A 13,786-nucleotide genomic window follows, 5' to 3' on the forward strand; every position below is an offset into this window, starting at 1 on the left:
GTTTGTGTACCTAGTTAGATTGGATTTTCCAATATTTGTGATTTACGACTGCAAGAAATCAGATATTGTTTTTTGATTCAATGAATTCGACTTTAAACACAGGGGAATTTGAATTATTAGAAAAATAACAGAAAAACAAAAATCAACCATGCTTCCTGTGTTTAAGATATATTGCCCCAACTCCCGCGGCCACTCTTTGTGCGTGTGTGTGTGTGTGTGTGGGTGTGTCTGAGGTTAAGGGTGAGTGTGTGTATGTGTTTTTCTTTCTCCCTCGATCTCTTCCTTTCATATATTTGCCCCCCCCCCCTGTCACCGCTTTCTCCCTCTAGCTCCCCTATTTTTGCTGTCTCCCTCTACAAATATCTCTCGTTCTCGATTCATTTTTTATATCACAAAGTCACTTTTATAACCACCAAACCACAATAACAAATGAAAAACAACCAACTTTTATGATTAATCATGCAAACTCGTTTTTAATTGTTCAGAAATATTATTTCGGCAATAATGAATTATGGCTCGTTAGCTACCAAAGACTGTTTTATGAAAAAGTATATTTCGAAAAACTATAGTGCTCTACCGATTTTTCTTGTACATTATAAAAAATGTAATCTATTTCCTTTGCACTTTTATTGTCTCCACACTAAAGATGAAATAAAACTGAGCAACCTGTATAAATGTCTATTGAATCTGCTCAGGATATATACTCCGGGAGCAAGTGCAGTCCAATATGATTAGATCGTATTTGTATAACACTTTGCTGTGTCTCATATTATTGTTTGCATTATTGATGCATTCATCACTTAATCTGTTAATATATCTAATTGCATTTGGTTTACCTGCCAAAGGGGGCGCCCCTTCCCCTTCCCAATCCATTTTGCCCATTTGCTAAAAATTGTACATTTTTTCTCCCCATTATATGAAATGATTTTTTTTTCTTTTTATTCTGACTAAATCAAAACTCTGCCTTCTTATTACGTACCTTCTAAATCCCGAATCCGGGATCTTAATGATAATAAAAAAGAAATCTTTGTTGTTTAAATTATGGTGGCCTTAACTACATGAATGAGTATATAGAGACATTGGTGATACATATCAGAAACACAATATTCAAAATGCTGTGCCGCAGACACTTCATAAGTCAGATTTATGTTGTTGGAAATTATAAACCTCAATCTAATTTTATTACATCGCAAACTACACGCATTAATATAAACAAAACATCGGTCACTTCTATCAATACCGACCCCACCCTTTACCCGCCCCTTCTCCCCTCCCTCCCTACACCTCTCTCTATCTCCCTACACCACCCCCTTAGTCTCACACTTACTCTCTCGCTTATTCAGGAAAACCACTCAGGCCGATCCACCTATTCTGGACCGCATTTTATGTCAATATTGAGAGGGAGAGAGGAAAGGGAATACAGTCACGTTATAAACGCATTTTACCTGCAATCGCTACACACTTGCTACCGTTATTTATTAAACATGTATCACACTGTAATTTTATGCACATTATGTATACAGGCTTGTAATTATATATTGCTCTATGGTAGATTGATGTAATGGTCTGATCAATTAACAATTTTGTTCTGTTTTGGAAAGTGAATTTTCAGCGGAGTTATCTTCATACGTAAGTCATGTAAGTAGACATGTTTCTATTTGCATTGAATTATTGAATTGTATATGTATACTTTCACTGGTATCTGAAAAGGTTGTATCAATTCTCACTTCTGACCAGTTCGAAATACATTCAATTGGTATATTCAATTAAAGTTGAAATTGGTATGTTCCTCATTGGTTTGCTGTACTAAAGTCAACGCTGAAGTCGTTTGAATAATTATATGTACCCTTGATGAGACTCATGCCTGAAGAGATAAGGGAAATGTTTTTAACCATTGATCAATGCAGGCATTGTCTTAAGCATTGATGGATTAAAGAAAAGTATAATTGGTAAGTATATAAGTAAACCCTTTTCTCCCTTTCAGAGGGAGAATAACCTTCTGAGAGAACATGTCATCAAATTTGTTTTATTTTTTTATTGTATGGTAATATAATGGTGAAAAATAGATCTACGTTCACGATTAAACGGAACGTTATTTTCAAAGCAATCTGTCATTTTGTAGGCTTTACACAATGAGTAAAAATATATTATGCTGAGATCACTTTCTTTAAAAAAATGGAATACAATTATTTTTTCTATTCCAGGGTCTATTCTGCAACCCAAGTTCAATCCTTTATTATTCAGTGTTGTCACATACTAGCATTGTAAAGCAAACTTTGAGAATAAGTGTAATATTTTTCGTATATTCAGATTGTTTTGAGTATTGCAATAATTCCTGATGTATGTAATAATCATGATAAATCTGTAAACTTTTGTTGAGCGTTAAAGGCTATCTTGCTTGAGAGGTGGGCATTAATACATACAGTGTCTATCCCTCCTTACTAAATTACAAAACATATTTTTTTAATGTTGCAATAGGTATATTTCAGACAATTTCCCGGTTAGTTTACCGAAGAGCATAAACGGTGTTCTACAGGATGTGATACCTGGAAAGGTTTCCGTATAGATGTGAATGCAAAACCCAGAGGGAAAGTTTTTTCTTAATGAGAAAGGAAAATTATCAGACAAGCAGACTGGTGATAGTTTGAACATTATAGGTGCACTGGTAAATAGGGACGATGGGGCACCCCCCCCCCCCCTTTTTGAAACCCCTCGAAATTGATGGGAAAAATGGCTTAATCACGGTCATTAAAAAGCAAAACAGAACAAAAAGAAAATCTTAAAAATATATTTTTTCTTTCTACGAGGACATAAGAAAAAATAAGCTACCTTTGTTATATTTAAATCACTGCAAGGAATTGGCATTTATGGGAGAACCACAAACACTGCATACGGGAAATTAGTTCATATTAGTCATCCAATTTTATAACAGCCATAAAATGCAATTTTCTCATTGCTTGTCCGATTTCTTTTCAAACTTTCACCATTCTATTTATCTTATTTTTCGCCTCTCTCCCATGTAGTTTCATAAATTAGGTTGGATTAAATAGAACGTGAAACATCACCAAACTTGCGAGACACGAAAAAAAAAGTTATTGTAAATCTATTCAACGGCATCTCCGATTTGTGATCCCGCATATGGCTATTGTAATTTATACAAGGGTATTATGTACACCTCTACTGCATTCAATACCAGAGCAAACAGTATAAGTAGACACAGCTCGTTCTCTTCCATTTCTCACCATTGCAAGGACTTTTCCATACAGTTATTATCATATAACCAAATTTGTTTGCCATGAAATAGACAAACATTGCTATTCGCCGCAAACGCATGCGAGATAAAATTCATGGAGGACATTTCCATGATTTCCGAAGGGAAACGCAATTTCTGGGGGGGGGGTAACTTAATTTTATTCAATTTTTATTTTATGTCTCGACGAAAAGACGTGATCGGATAACTTGTTTTTGTTAGTCTCATTTTGTTTATTTATTTTCTAAATGTTGTTTCATCCCCGTGAGGGGGGGGGGCAGTCAAATGTATTGCTGTACACATGCATGACAAAATTACTTCCAAACACGTTTTTCGCGGGATTCATTTTACACATTTTGGCTCCTAAACAAATTGTCGCCAGAATATGACACCTAAACAAGTTTAACTTGCTAGCAATAAGCTTAAATAGAAAAAATTATATTCATGGAGAAAAAACTTACCTTAAGAAAAACACGTTTGTCTAATCTTAAAAAAAAAATTATGGAAAACGAAAAAAAACCATTGCCTAAATACGTTTGACCCCGCGGTTGACCACTGACCAGTTTTTTAAAATAACCTTTCTTTAAAAATATATATATTTTTTGATACCCTTAACGAGTGCACGCATGGCCCTCATCCAAAACTGAAAAAAAAAACAAAGATGAAAAAACTTTTAAACGTGCTTTTTTATCACGCATGTGTACATCAATATATTTTGAATGCCCCCCTGGAGTTTTGTCACCCTTTTATTCCAGTAGAGAATGACGTAAAGCAATAACTTGTTTTGGTTTCTCTCATTTTGTTCTTATTTTCCCAGGAGTTCATTTCACATGTATCTCTCAGGGGATCATTACTGCCTGCGCATACACTAGGCTCCAGAGATAGATCATTTAAATGGATTATATTCGGATTTCTATTTTTTTTTCATTTAGTAGTTATTCATATCAAAAGAAAACTTCAAGCACAACACCTTCCTCCACTGAACTTGTTTCAAATAAGAAAGACGTCATTTTGAGATATCGACCAACACCATGAGTGACCCCCAAGAAATCATTAATAATTTAAGTGAAATTCTTGACTCAAATTGATATTTCAAAAAAGGAGGAAGAAGAAAAAGAACAAACCGTCAAGTCTGTTTGTTCCAGAGCATCATATTTTCTGCCTTCTTGAATACATGTGCGTACATTTGTGAATTACCACTGGAAAAAATCGTGCATTTTCAAAGAATTATTGCTGTCTGATATCGCTAGGGAAAGAAGACATTGTGAAGTCTGTTTGTTCCATAGCATCGTACTTCTGTATTCTCAGATATGCCTACGGTAAATTTGTGAATTACTACCGGAAAAATTTTTGCATTTTCAAAGAATTACTATCTGATATCGTTGGGAAAGAGGTCACTGTCACCATGATGGAGAAGCTGAATTTATATGAAAGGCTGAAGTTTGGACGCCAGGCTATACCTCTGAATCAACTCAACAGTAATCAATTTCCTATCATCGTAAAGATAACCAGTTGTGAAATCGCTGGTAGTGCAGTGACACGCAAAGAGGTATGTCAATGAATACGAACTTTTATTTTGGTTTTGTGTTGTTTTAATCAGAATAAGTTGTGCCCCAAAGACTCTAGATTTCAGGGGGAAATAAGTCCTCGTCTTAAAATGAGCTTTTCACCTTTATCATGTTTATTGCGTTGATGGAAATTAATAAAAAGTTTTTGTAGGTTTTGATATAGGATTGTGACCTTTCAAAATCTAACATTTAATATAACCATGAGGTCAGAACAATATTGAGGAAATTAGCTGATTAGGTGTTTTGTTTAGATTGATAGATTGAAGTAATTGGAGTAGCAAAATGATGCCGGTTATACTCCAGTATGGGATGTTTATGGGTGGGTGTTTGCTGGATAATTGAAAACTTCATTACCGATGTGTTTTATTGTAATGATAAGGAACACCTCAATAATTTATATACAATTTAGTATTTCTTTGTAAAAAAAATATATATCGAAATGAATAAGATATATGCGGAATCTGTCGAGTCGTATAAATTTTGTATTCCCTTTCATTTCAACAGATCTTGCGAATCAACCACGTTGGCTATGAGCGCCGAGTTTTGGCTGTCGATTCGTTGCAAAGAATCTGGAACTTCCCAATCCACACGGGAATGAAGTTTGATATCATCGGGAAGACACTGGGTATGCCAGAGAATTTATTTCATTCGGAAGAATCATCTTTGTGAGGGGATGATGAAAATCATATATCATTGATTGTTGTCATTGCAAAATTGCAATCATTTATCTAAGTTAGTCTTTATATACAGCGCTTTCCTCCATTTATGGTGCCTTGTTGATATAAAAACTCATCAAAGATATAACAGAGAGGATGCACTGCAGAAGGCAAGAGATGACTATCCTTTTTTATTTTTCGAGTAGTGGATAAAACAGGGAGAGGAAAGGGAGAGAAAACAACAACAACAACAAATAGAGAGGTCTGGATCGAGTGACTCTATATCATACCTCACCCCCCCCCCCCCCACTGTCATACGATCCGTTACGAACGCCAAGAATGGCCTTTCGTAGCTGATCGCGTGAAAAAAAATCTGCGATCAATACGATCTCCACGACTAATCTGATACGATCTGACACGACGTGATACGATTACACTGCGATTGAGACAAAAGTTTCAATCGTGCCGTGCATCTTTAGGCATTTCTTGCTTCCTGTCAGAATATCCTTACTCAGCCATTGGATATCAAATATTCGTTTCATGATCATCTGTTTTGAATATCGCATGGTATGTCATAATTCGATTTTGTTCATTGTCGTTCAAAATTTCGTCTCAATTCTGCAGAAAATCGCAAGTCCGTCTTCATGAGGGAGATCATAGAATGTGGGAGTAACAAACGAGCCAAGAAGATCCGGTTCTCCGAGTCCCAGGTTGATACCGCTCAGATCCACATCGCCGGCCAGGACGAGGAGATGAAGTTATCAGACATGGTCATTGGAGACTTCAAGATAAAGGATGTTACCCAGGTGCGATACTACGCTGCAAACAGACTTGTGGATGGTAAGTTTTATAAATACAATCCTATGTAGATCTACACTCTCAAGTCTTAAAACGATAAGTAAAAAATAACCAATGTGTTGATGAATATGTATCCGACTGAGAAACATGGTCAAAATCAACCATGTTTCGCGGAAGTGGTTTACGGGACACCACGTGTAAAGTCCTGGAAAGGACTGAGATAAAAGTGAGGTAGAAGAGAAATGGAGAGGCGAGAAAGTGGAAGTTAGGAAGTAGAGTATTTCTGGGAATTGGGTGTGATCTTAAAAGGACTGTAAATCGAAGGAGTGAAAAGCTTGAGTGGTAGGCAGGGTGAGAGGCTTGGGTAGAAGGCTGGTTGAGTTGAAGGGGTGAAAGAGGCTTGAGTAGATGACGTGGTTGAGAGAAGATTGGCTTGTATTAGGTCGGCGAGATCAGCAGCCGGAGAGAAGACTCGATGTTTTGGGCAGATTGACTGCCTGTCTTTGGCCAGCCCTGTTCCTAATATCCCAGGTTTTTACACATGGTGTACCGTAAATCACTTCCGCGATTAATACCTCCATTCAAACCTTCCAACATCATCAGCAATGTTTATTGGTTAGAATCTACCAGAATTTCTTGTTGATATCGACATTTTTATTAGGAAGTACTAACAGCATTAGCAACTTTGATTATAGTAATTCTTTATAAGCATGTACAGATTTGTCAGGGTAGGCGCTCCAGAGACTGAATAATCCGCTGTTTCGCAGGAGTTTTTAAACATTTTCTGATATTTTTAGTCCTCCTGCTACACGGAGGGGATGCCGCGGAGCCAGACGAAGTCTCAGCGGAGTACATCCCTGACCAAAATATGCAAATTTTTCGGTCTAGGTGCTCTCATACTACCAATTTGGTTACTTTGAAACGGTTTAGCAGTCATATCTGTGATATTTAATCGTCAGGTCAGGGAAGCGAACAAAGGGACAACGCTAATCAGCTCGGGTACTTATTAGTCGAAGGCTTAGAATTCATGAACAATTAAAGACGTTAAATATGCCTTAGTGATCAAAGGTCACAGTTTTCCCATACCTCCGACTTCAAGGGAAAATTGGTAAAATTTCGCACATTACGCAGCATAGTTTTTTTTTAATGATTAGTTACTTTTCAAAATGTAAAAAAATGTCATTGAAAAGGATCGAATCTATCCATTTTGACAAGAATCTATTCATTTTAACTGAATATTATCAAGTGTTCCTCTGACAATGTATGATATATGTCACATGGAAATTAGCTTCCTATATTTGAACGCAAACGCATGATTAAAAAAAAATCGTATTTTTTTGCAGATGAGATCAGCCCCAAAGTGCTCATACTTCCCTCGAGCCTTGACATCCACGTCTCCATGGCAACTGGCTTGGTCGGGATGCCAGCCTCGGCTATGACGACCTACATGAACCAGCTAACGAGAGAGATCAATTCGTGGGTGAACTTTGACATGTGCCGTGGAAGTTCAGGTAGGTCTACTTAAAGGTCGAGCGCCCTTGAAATGGTTGATAAGAATTTAAAGAAAATCATGTAGCATAATGTTGAAAACTTCACCAGTGACATTATGGGGAGCATGAACGACAGAGCCTGAAGATATTAAGATAGTGAAAAGCGAGGAACAGAATATCATTTCATTACCAACATTCTTAAAAGATGAAAATTTAGATTTAAATTTTAAAAATGACGGCAGCTCAATGACTATCAAGGAAGGTGACGAAGATATTATTTGGGTCCTTTTCGGCATACACAGAAAAAAATGAAATTGAATAGATTTAGATTGAATTCTGAGTCTACATAATTTTGGGCAAATATCGATTGCAATTAGTAAGTATCAAAATTAGCACCAAAGATAGCGCAACCAATATTAAGTTAAATCCCTTGTCAATATTATTGCTTGAAAATTAACATGATTTATGAAAGTTTTGCTCTTGCACTATCTGGTCGCCAAGTAAATGCCTGTTGGTAAAAATGGAAGCTCGTCTATGCATGTGCTATAAATAAACGTTAATCAATATTCATACCCCAGGTTACTACCTTTTCATTGATTGTAATACGAATTTTCAACAATTTCATTTGCTTATAAACATTTACTCGAGTTCACAAGTAAATTGAAAAGCATTATTACAAGCGATATTTGTTATGAAATACTAAGATACCAAATAGATTCGGATGCCCTGAAGTTGTGGTTTTTTATTTGATTTGCCCTTTTCCAGACATCCTCTTTTATCCGGGAATCCCGAAATCTCTTAAAGGAAGGAAGACACTTGATGACCTGGCAAAACTTAATATCTCGCCTAAAATCGTCCGAATCAGTAAAGCTTACCGTAAAAGCCGTGGGCTACCCCGACCGAAGCAGACGACATCAGCAGGGGAAGGCGGTAATATCTCTGGCTCTGCCATGGCAAACATGATGGCCTCCTCGAGAGGGGAAAGCTTTAAAAACAGCGAAGCGAAGAATAAGAGCGCCTTGCAGTGGCTTCGAACAGTCGACACGTCTCACGGAACGGCGTCGGCGACGAGTGTGATCACCGGAGACGAGGATATGAGTGAGGAAGAGCGACAGGCGATGATTCGGGCACGAAGAAGGCTGCTAATGAGCTTAGACGATTATGGATATGGAAGCGAGCAAGACACGTCGGAAAGTCGAAGTGGTGATAATGTCAACGGTGACGATGATCAAAAGGAGGACGAAAATGGCGGTGATCATGATCATGATATCGGCGACGACGTGAGCGAAGCAACGGAGAGCGGAGTGGATGTCGAGTCCCGGGAAGATGTGTCCGTAGCATCGAGCTCGTCAAAAATCGATGTCCCTGTCGTAGTGGAGCAAGCTGACGGGAGTCATCGAGTTGTAACACGACGCGAGCGTTCCACGAGAAAAAAGTCTACCCGCCGGTTTGGTGGATACTTTAAACCCTCCACGGATTCAATAGACGGTTATTCCGCTTATTCCAGTGCTCATGGAAAGCAAGACACAGAGGAGCCCGTCCTCCGCCAAAGCAGTACCGTTCCTTTCGAAATGTCCAGTCGTTACTTCTCGCTGTCAAAAAAATGGATCGCTAGGGACAGCGGCTCCGAGCAAAGTGAGACGTCGCACGCGATGACGAAAAGGAAGTCGAACTTCCGGTTTTCCACGTTCTCAAGATCCACGAGGCTAGATGACGAGCAAGGTACCAAACGAAGGAGTTCAGATTTTGCAGGATCGGCCGATATCGAGGATGAAGAGCACCTGTCTTACTTCATGAGGTTCTTGGAACTACAGGGAGATCAGCCTCACATAGACTAGACAAACTCATAATGTAAATATACCAGTTTATGGAGAGACCATTTTAAGATCATGAATTATCCTTTAAAAAACTTCCATATTTCTACACACAGTATGAAAGCAAATACAAAATGAGCGTGTAAACTAACATGCCAATATTATACTGTACACACTACGCGATTTTGATAAGCTTGATGCAATCAATCAATATATACCTTAAACTTATTTTGCTGCATTAGCATAGTCTGTCAGCAAATTTTTATCTCAGATATGGAAAATGAACAATTTACATGATAAATAAGTAGCTCGTAAATGCCTTAAATGACTAATGGGTAAGTAGAATGCTATACAAATAAAACCATATAGCGTACCTCTGAAAATGAAAGTTAAAGACACAGTCTTTGTCATTACCCATGGAGTGACCTTGGAGGAGTGATTTTATCTGTCATTATGTAGAGCTATGCACCGTTTTCTTTTTTTTTTATTGCTTGTTTTTTTTTCTAACTTAGCAACTTGAAAACTGATTTGAGTTCCCTTTGCACTCAAAATATACATCTTGTCAATAACATTAGCCTATTGATATCATCAAACACAAAATTTAATGCGTCAAAGGTATGGTTGCGAATCGAAGTATGTTTTATGTGCTCTACAGTATAACAATCTCCATGGCATTGATCAAAGCGGAGTCTGGCAGCCCCCTTCCTCCTTGACAGAGTGAAATGATTTATTTTCATACGCTTTTATTTCGAACAGTTCATTTTTGTTTTTTAGAGTTTGTTCATTTTTGCCTTTGCTAAGATTTTTTGTTCTTATGAGCGGCTGGTCCGTTTTATATATTCTGTTCAAGCTATGAGTTTGTTTATGATAATACAATATTTCAGGCGACTGGGTCGTCATATAGATTTTATCAAAATTCACGAGAAAATAAAATGCTTTGTGAATAGCATGATATTTTTGTCGTCGTCGTGATTTTTATTGGGTAAATTAATTTCTTGAATTCCCTCTTCTTTACATTTTGTTTTGAGTGACGAAAAGAGTTACAGTAAAAGAACATTGATGAGAAGTGTCAAATGGCAAGACCAGTATGATTGACTTGAGTTGGGGTGTAAACAGTAAAATGTATGAATATTGACATTGATATTTGTAGCAATGGCAGATACCATGGGCCTACATTTTTTTCATTTATTTTTCAAGATTTCAGGAGGGAGCAATTGTGAGGGTGCCGCGACTGGGACTGAAAGAAAGTGAGAAAGGAGTGAGAGAGAGAAAAAAAAGGATGCAACAGAAGAATATCAGAAGGATTTTTGGAAGAGTTCACTGAAAAGATATGAGCTATGGAAGGAAACAATCCCTGAAAACCGAAATCAGATTATAACCATGTAATAGCGTTTTGACGTTTTATACTGTTGGCGGATCCGGGATTTCAGAATAGAGGGTCGGGGCGGGAAATCGGTTGGCATTACTCTCTCAAAGAATCTGAGAAGTAGGGAGGCTTATCAACTCAAAATCTCGTCAACATCATTCTGCACCAATTTTCGTCAACATCACTCGTCACCACCACTCAACAACACATCTCGTGAACATTAAATTTTCACTATCACTCGACACAACATATCGTCAACATAACTCGTCACTGTCGTCACCACCACTCGACATATCTCTTCAACATTACTTTGTACTATCACTCGACACAGAATCTTATCAACAGCACTTTAACCATCACATGACATCATATCTCTTCAATATTACTCGTCTTTACCACTCAATACATCTCGTCAACATTACTTTTGACAACCACTCGATAAATCTCTTCAATTTTAGTTTTCATTATCACTCGACACCACACCTCGACAACATTTCTTTTCACCATCTCTCGACACAACATATCGTCAACCATCACCTTACACCCATTGGCGGCGGAAGCCAAAAATTTTAGGGGGGAACCACCACAATTTTTGACAAGCCAAAAAAAATTGAGGGGGGACACAGGCAAAAAAATTTACAAGCAAAAAAAAAAAAAAGTCATCAGCTAAAAATTTAGGGGGGGATCAAATTTAGGGGGGGGGACACATCCCCCCGTCCCCACCCCCGCTTCCGCCGCCTATGCTTACACCACATCTCTTCAACATTACTATTTACTCGATACATCTCCCAAACATTATTTAATTTTACTATCACTCGACACCACATTTTGCCAACATTACTTTTAACCATCTCTCGACACAACATATCGTCAACATTCCTCGTCACCAACACTCGATATATCTCGTCACATTACTTTTCACCATCACTGGACACCACCTCTCGTCAACACCTCCCAACACAAAATCTTATCAACACCACTCGACACTTCTCGTCATGATTACTTTTACTATCACTCAACACCACATCTCGTCAACATTGCTTTTAACCATCACTCGACACAACATCTTATCAACACCACTTTAACCATCACTTGACACCACATCTCTTCAACATTACTCGTCGCCAACACTCGACATATCTCGTCAACATTACTTTTAACTATCTCTCAACACAACATCTTGTCAACATTACTCGTCGCCAAGACTCGACATATCTCGTCAACATTTCTTTTCACAATCTCTCGACACAACATATCGTCAACATTTCTTTTCACCATCTCTCGACACAACATATAGTCAACACCACTTGACACCACATATCTTCAACATTACTTTTTACTCGATACATCTCGCCAACATTATTTCATTTTACTATCACTCGACACCACATTTTGCCAACATTACTATTAACCATCTCTCGACACAACATATCATCAACATTACTCGTCACCATCACTCGACATATCTCGTCAACATTACTTTTTACTGTCACTCGACACCACATCTCGTCAATATTGCCAGTCACCAACACTCGATATATCTCGTCAACATTATTTTTCACCATCACTCGACACCACCTCTCGTCACCACCTCCCAACACAAAATCTTATCAACACCACTCGACACATCTCATGATTACTTTTACTATCACTCAACACCACATCTCGTCAACATTACTTTTAACCATCACTCGACACAACATCTTATAATAATAACAATAGTAATAATAATAATAGCGGCATATTTACCCAGGGTAACCACTTCAGTTCCGAAAACTGTTCTCCCAGCGGGCCCTGCTATTATTACCGCGGCTTTATCAACACCACTTTAATCATCACTTGACACCACATCTCTTCAACATTACTGTTTACTATCTCTTACCACAACATATCGTCAACATTACTCGTCACAAACACTCGACATATCTCGTCAACATTACTTTTAACTATCTCTCGACACAACATCTTGTCAACATTACTCGTCACCACCACTCGACATATCTCGTCAACATTACTTTTAACTATCTCTCAACACAACATCTTGTCAACATTACTCGTCACCAGCACTCGACATATCTCGTCAACATTACTTTTAACTATCTCTCAACACAACATCTTGTCAACATTACTCGTCGCCAAGACTCGACATATCTCGTCAACATTTCTTTTCACAATCTCTCGACACAACATATCGTCAACATTACTTGTCACCACCACTCGACATATCTCGTCAACATTACTTTTAACTATCTCTCAACACAACATATTGTCAACATTACTCGTCGCCAAGACTCGACATATCTCGTCAACATTTCTTTTCACTATCTCTCGACACAACATATAGTCAACGCCACTTGACACCACATATCCTCAACATTACTTTTTACTCGATACATCTCGCCAACATTATTTAATTTTACTATCACTCGACACCACATTTTGCTAACATTACTTTTAACCATCTCTCGACACAACATATCGTCAATATTACTCGTCACCATCACTCGACATATCTCGTCAACATTACTTTTAACTATCTCTCAACACAACATCTTGTCAACATTACTCGTCACCAGCACTCGACATATCTCGTCAACATTACTTTTAACTATCTCTCGACACAACATCTTGTCAACATTACTCGTCACCACCACTCGACATATCTCGTCAACATTTCTTTTTACTATCTCTCAACACAACATCTTGTCAACATTACTCGTCACCAGCACTCGACATATCTCGTCAACATTACTTTTAACTATCTCTCGACACAACATCTTGTCAACATTACTCGTCACCACCACTCGACATATCTCGTCAACATTACTTTTAACTATCTCTCAA

General features: G+C 37.9%; 1 protein-coding gene across 1 annotated transcript; it reads left to right on the plus strand.

Moving 5' to 3' along the window:
• Positions 1-1,393: 1,393 nt before the first annotated feature.
• On the plus strand, positions 1,394-10,515 carry LOC121416843. The gene is made up of 6 exons (XM_041610364.1): positions 1,394-1,638; positions 4,068-4,799; positions 5,323-5,443; positions 6,099-6,314; positions 7,616-7,783; positions 8,528-10,515. Exons 2-6 carry the CDS (start codon positions 4,656-4,658, stop codon positions 9,598-9,600), a joined length of 1,722 nt encoding a protein of 573 aa, XP_041466298.1. The 5' UTR covers positions 1,394-1,638; positions 4,068-4,655; the 3' UTR covers positions 9,601-10,515.
• The last annotated feature ends 3,271 nt before the right edge of the window (positions 10,516-13,786 follow it).

This window comes from Lytechinus variegatus, chromosome 1 (genome assembly GCF_018143015.1).
Source record: "Lytechinus variegatus isolate NC3 chromosome 1, Lvar_3.0, whole genome shotgun sequence".
NCBI classification, from domain to species: Eukaryota; Metazoa; Echinodermata; class Echinoidea; order Temnopleuroida; family Toxopneustidae; genus Lytechinus; species Lytechinus variegatus.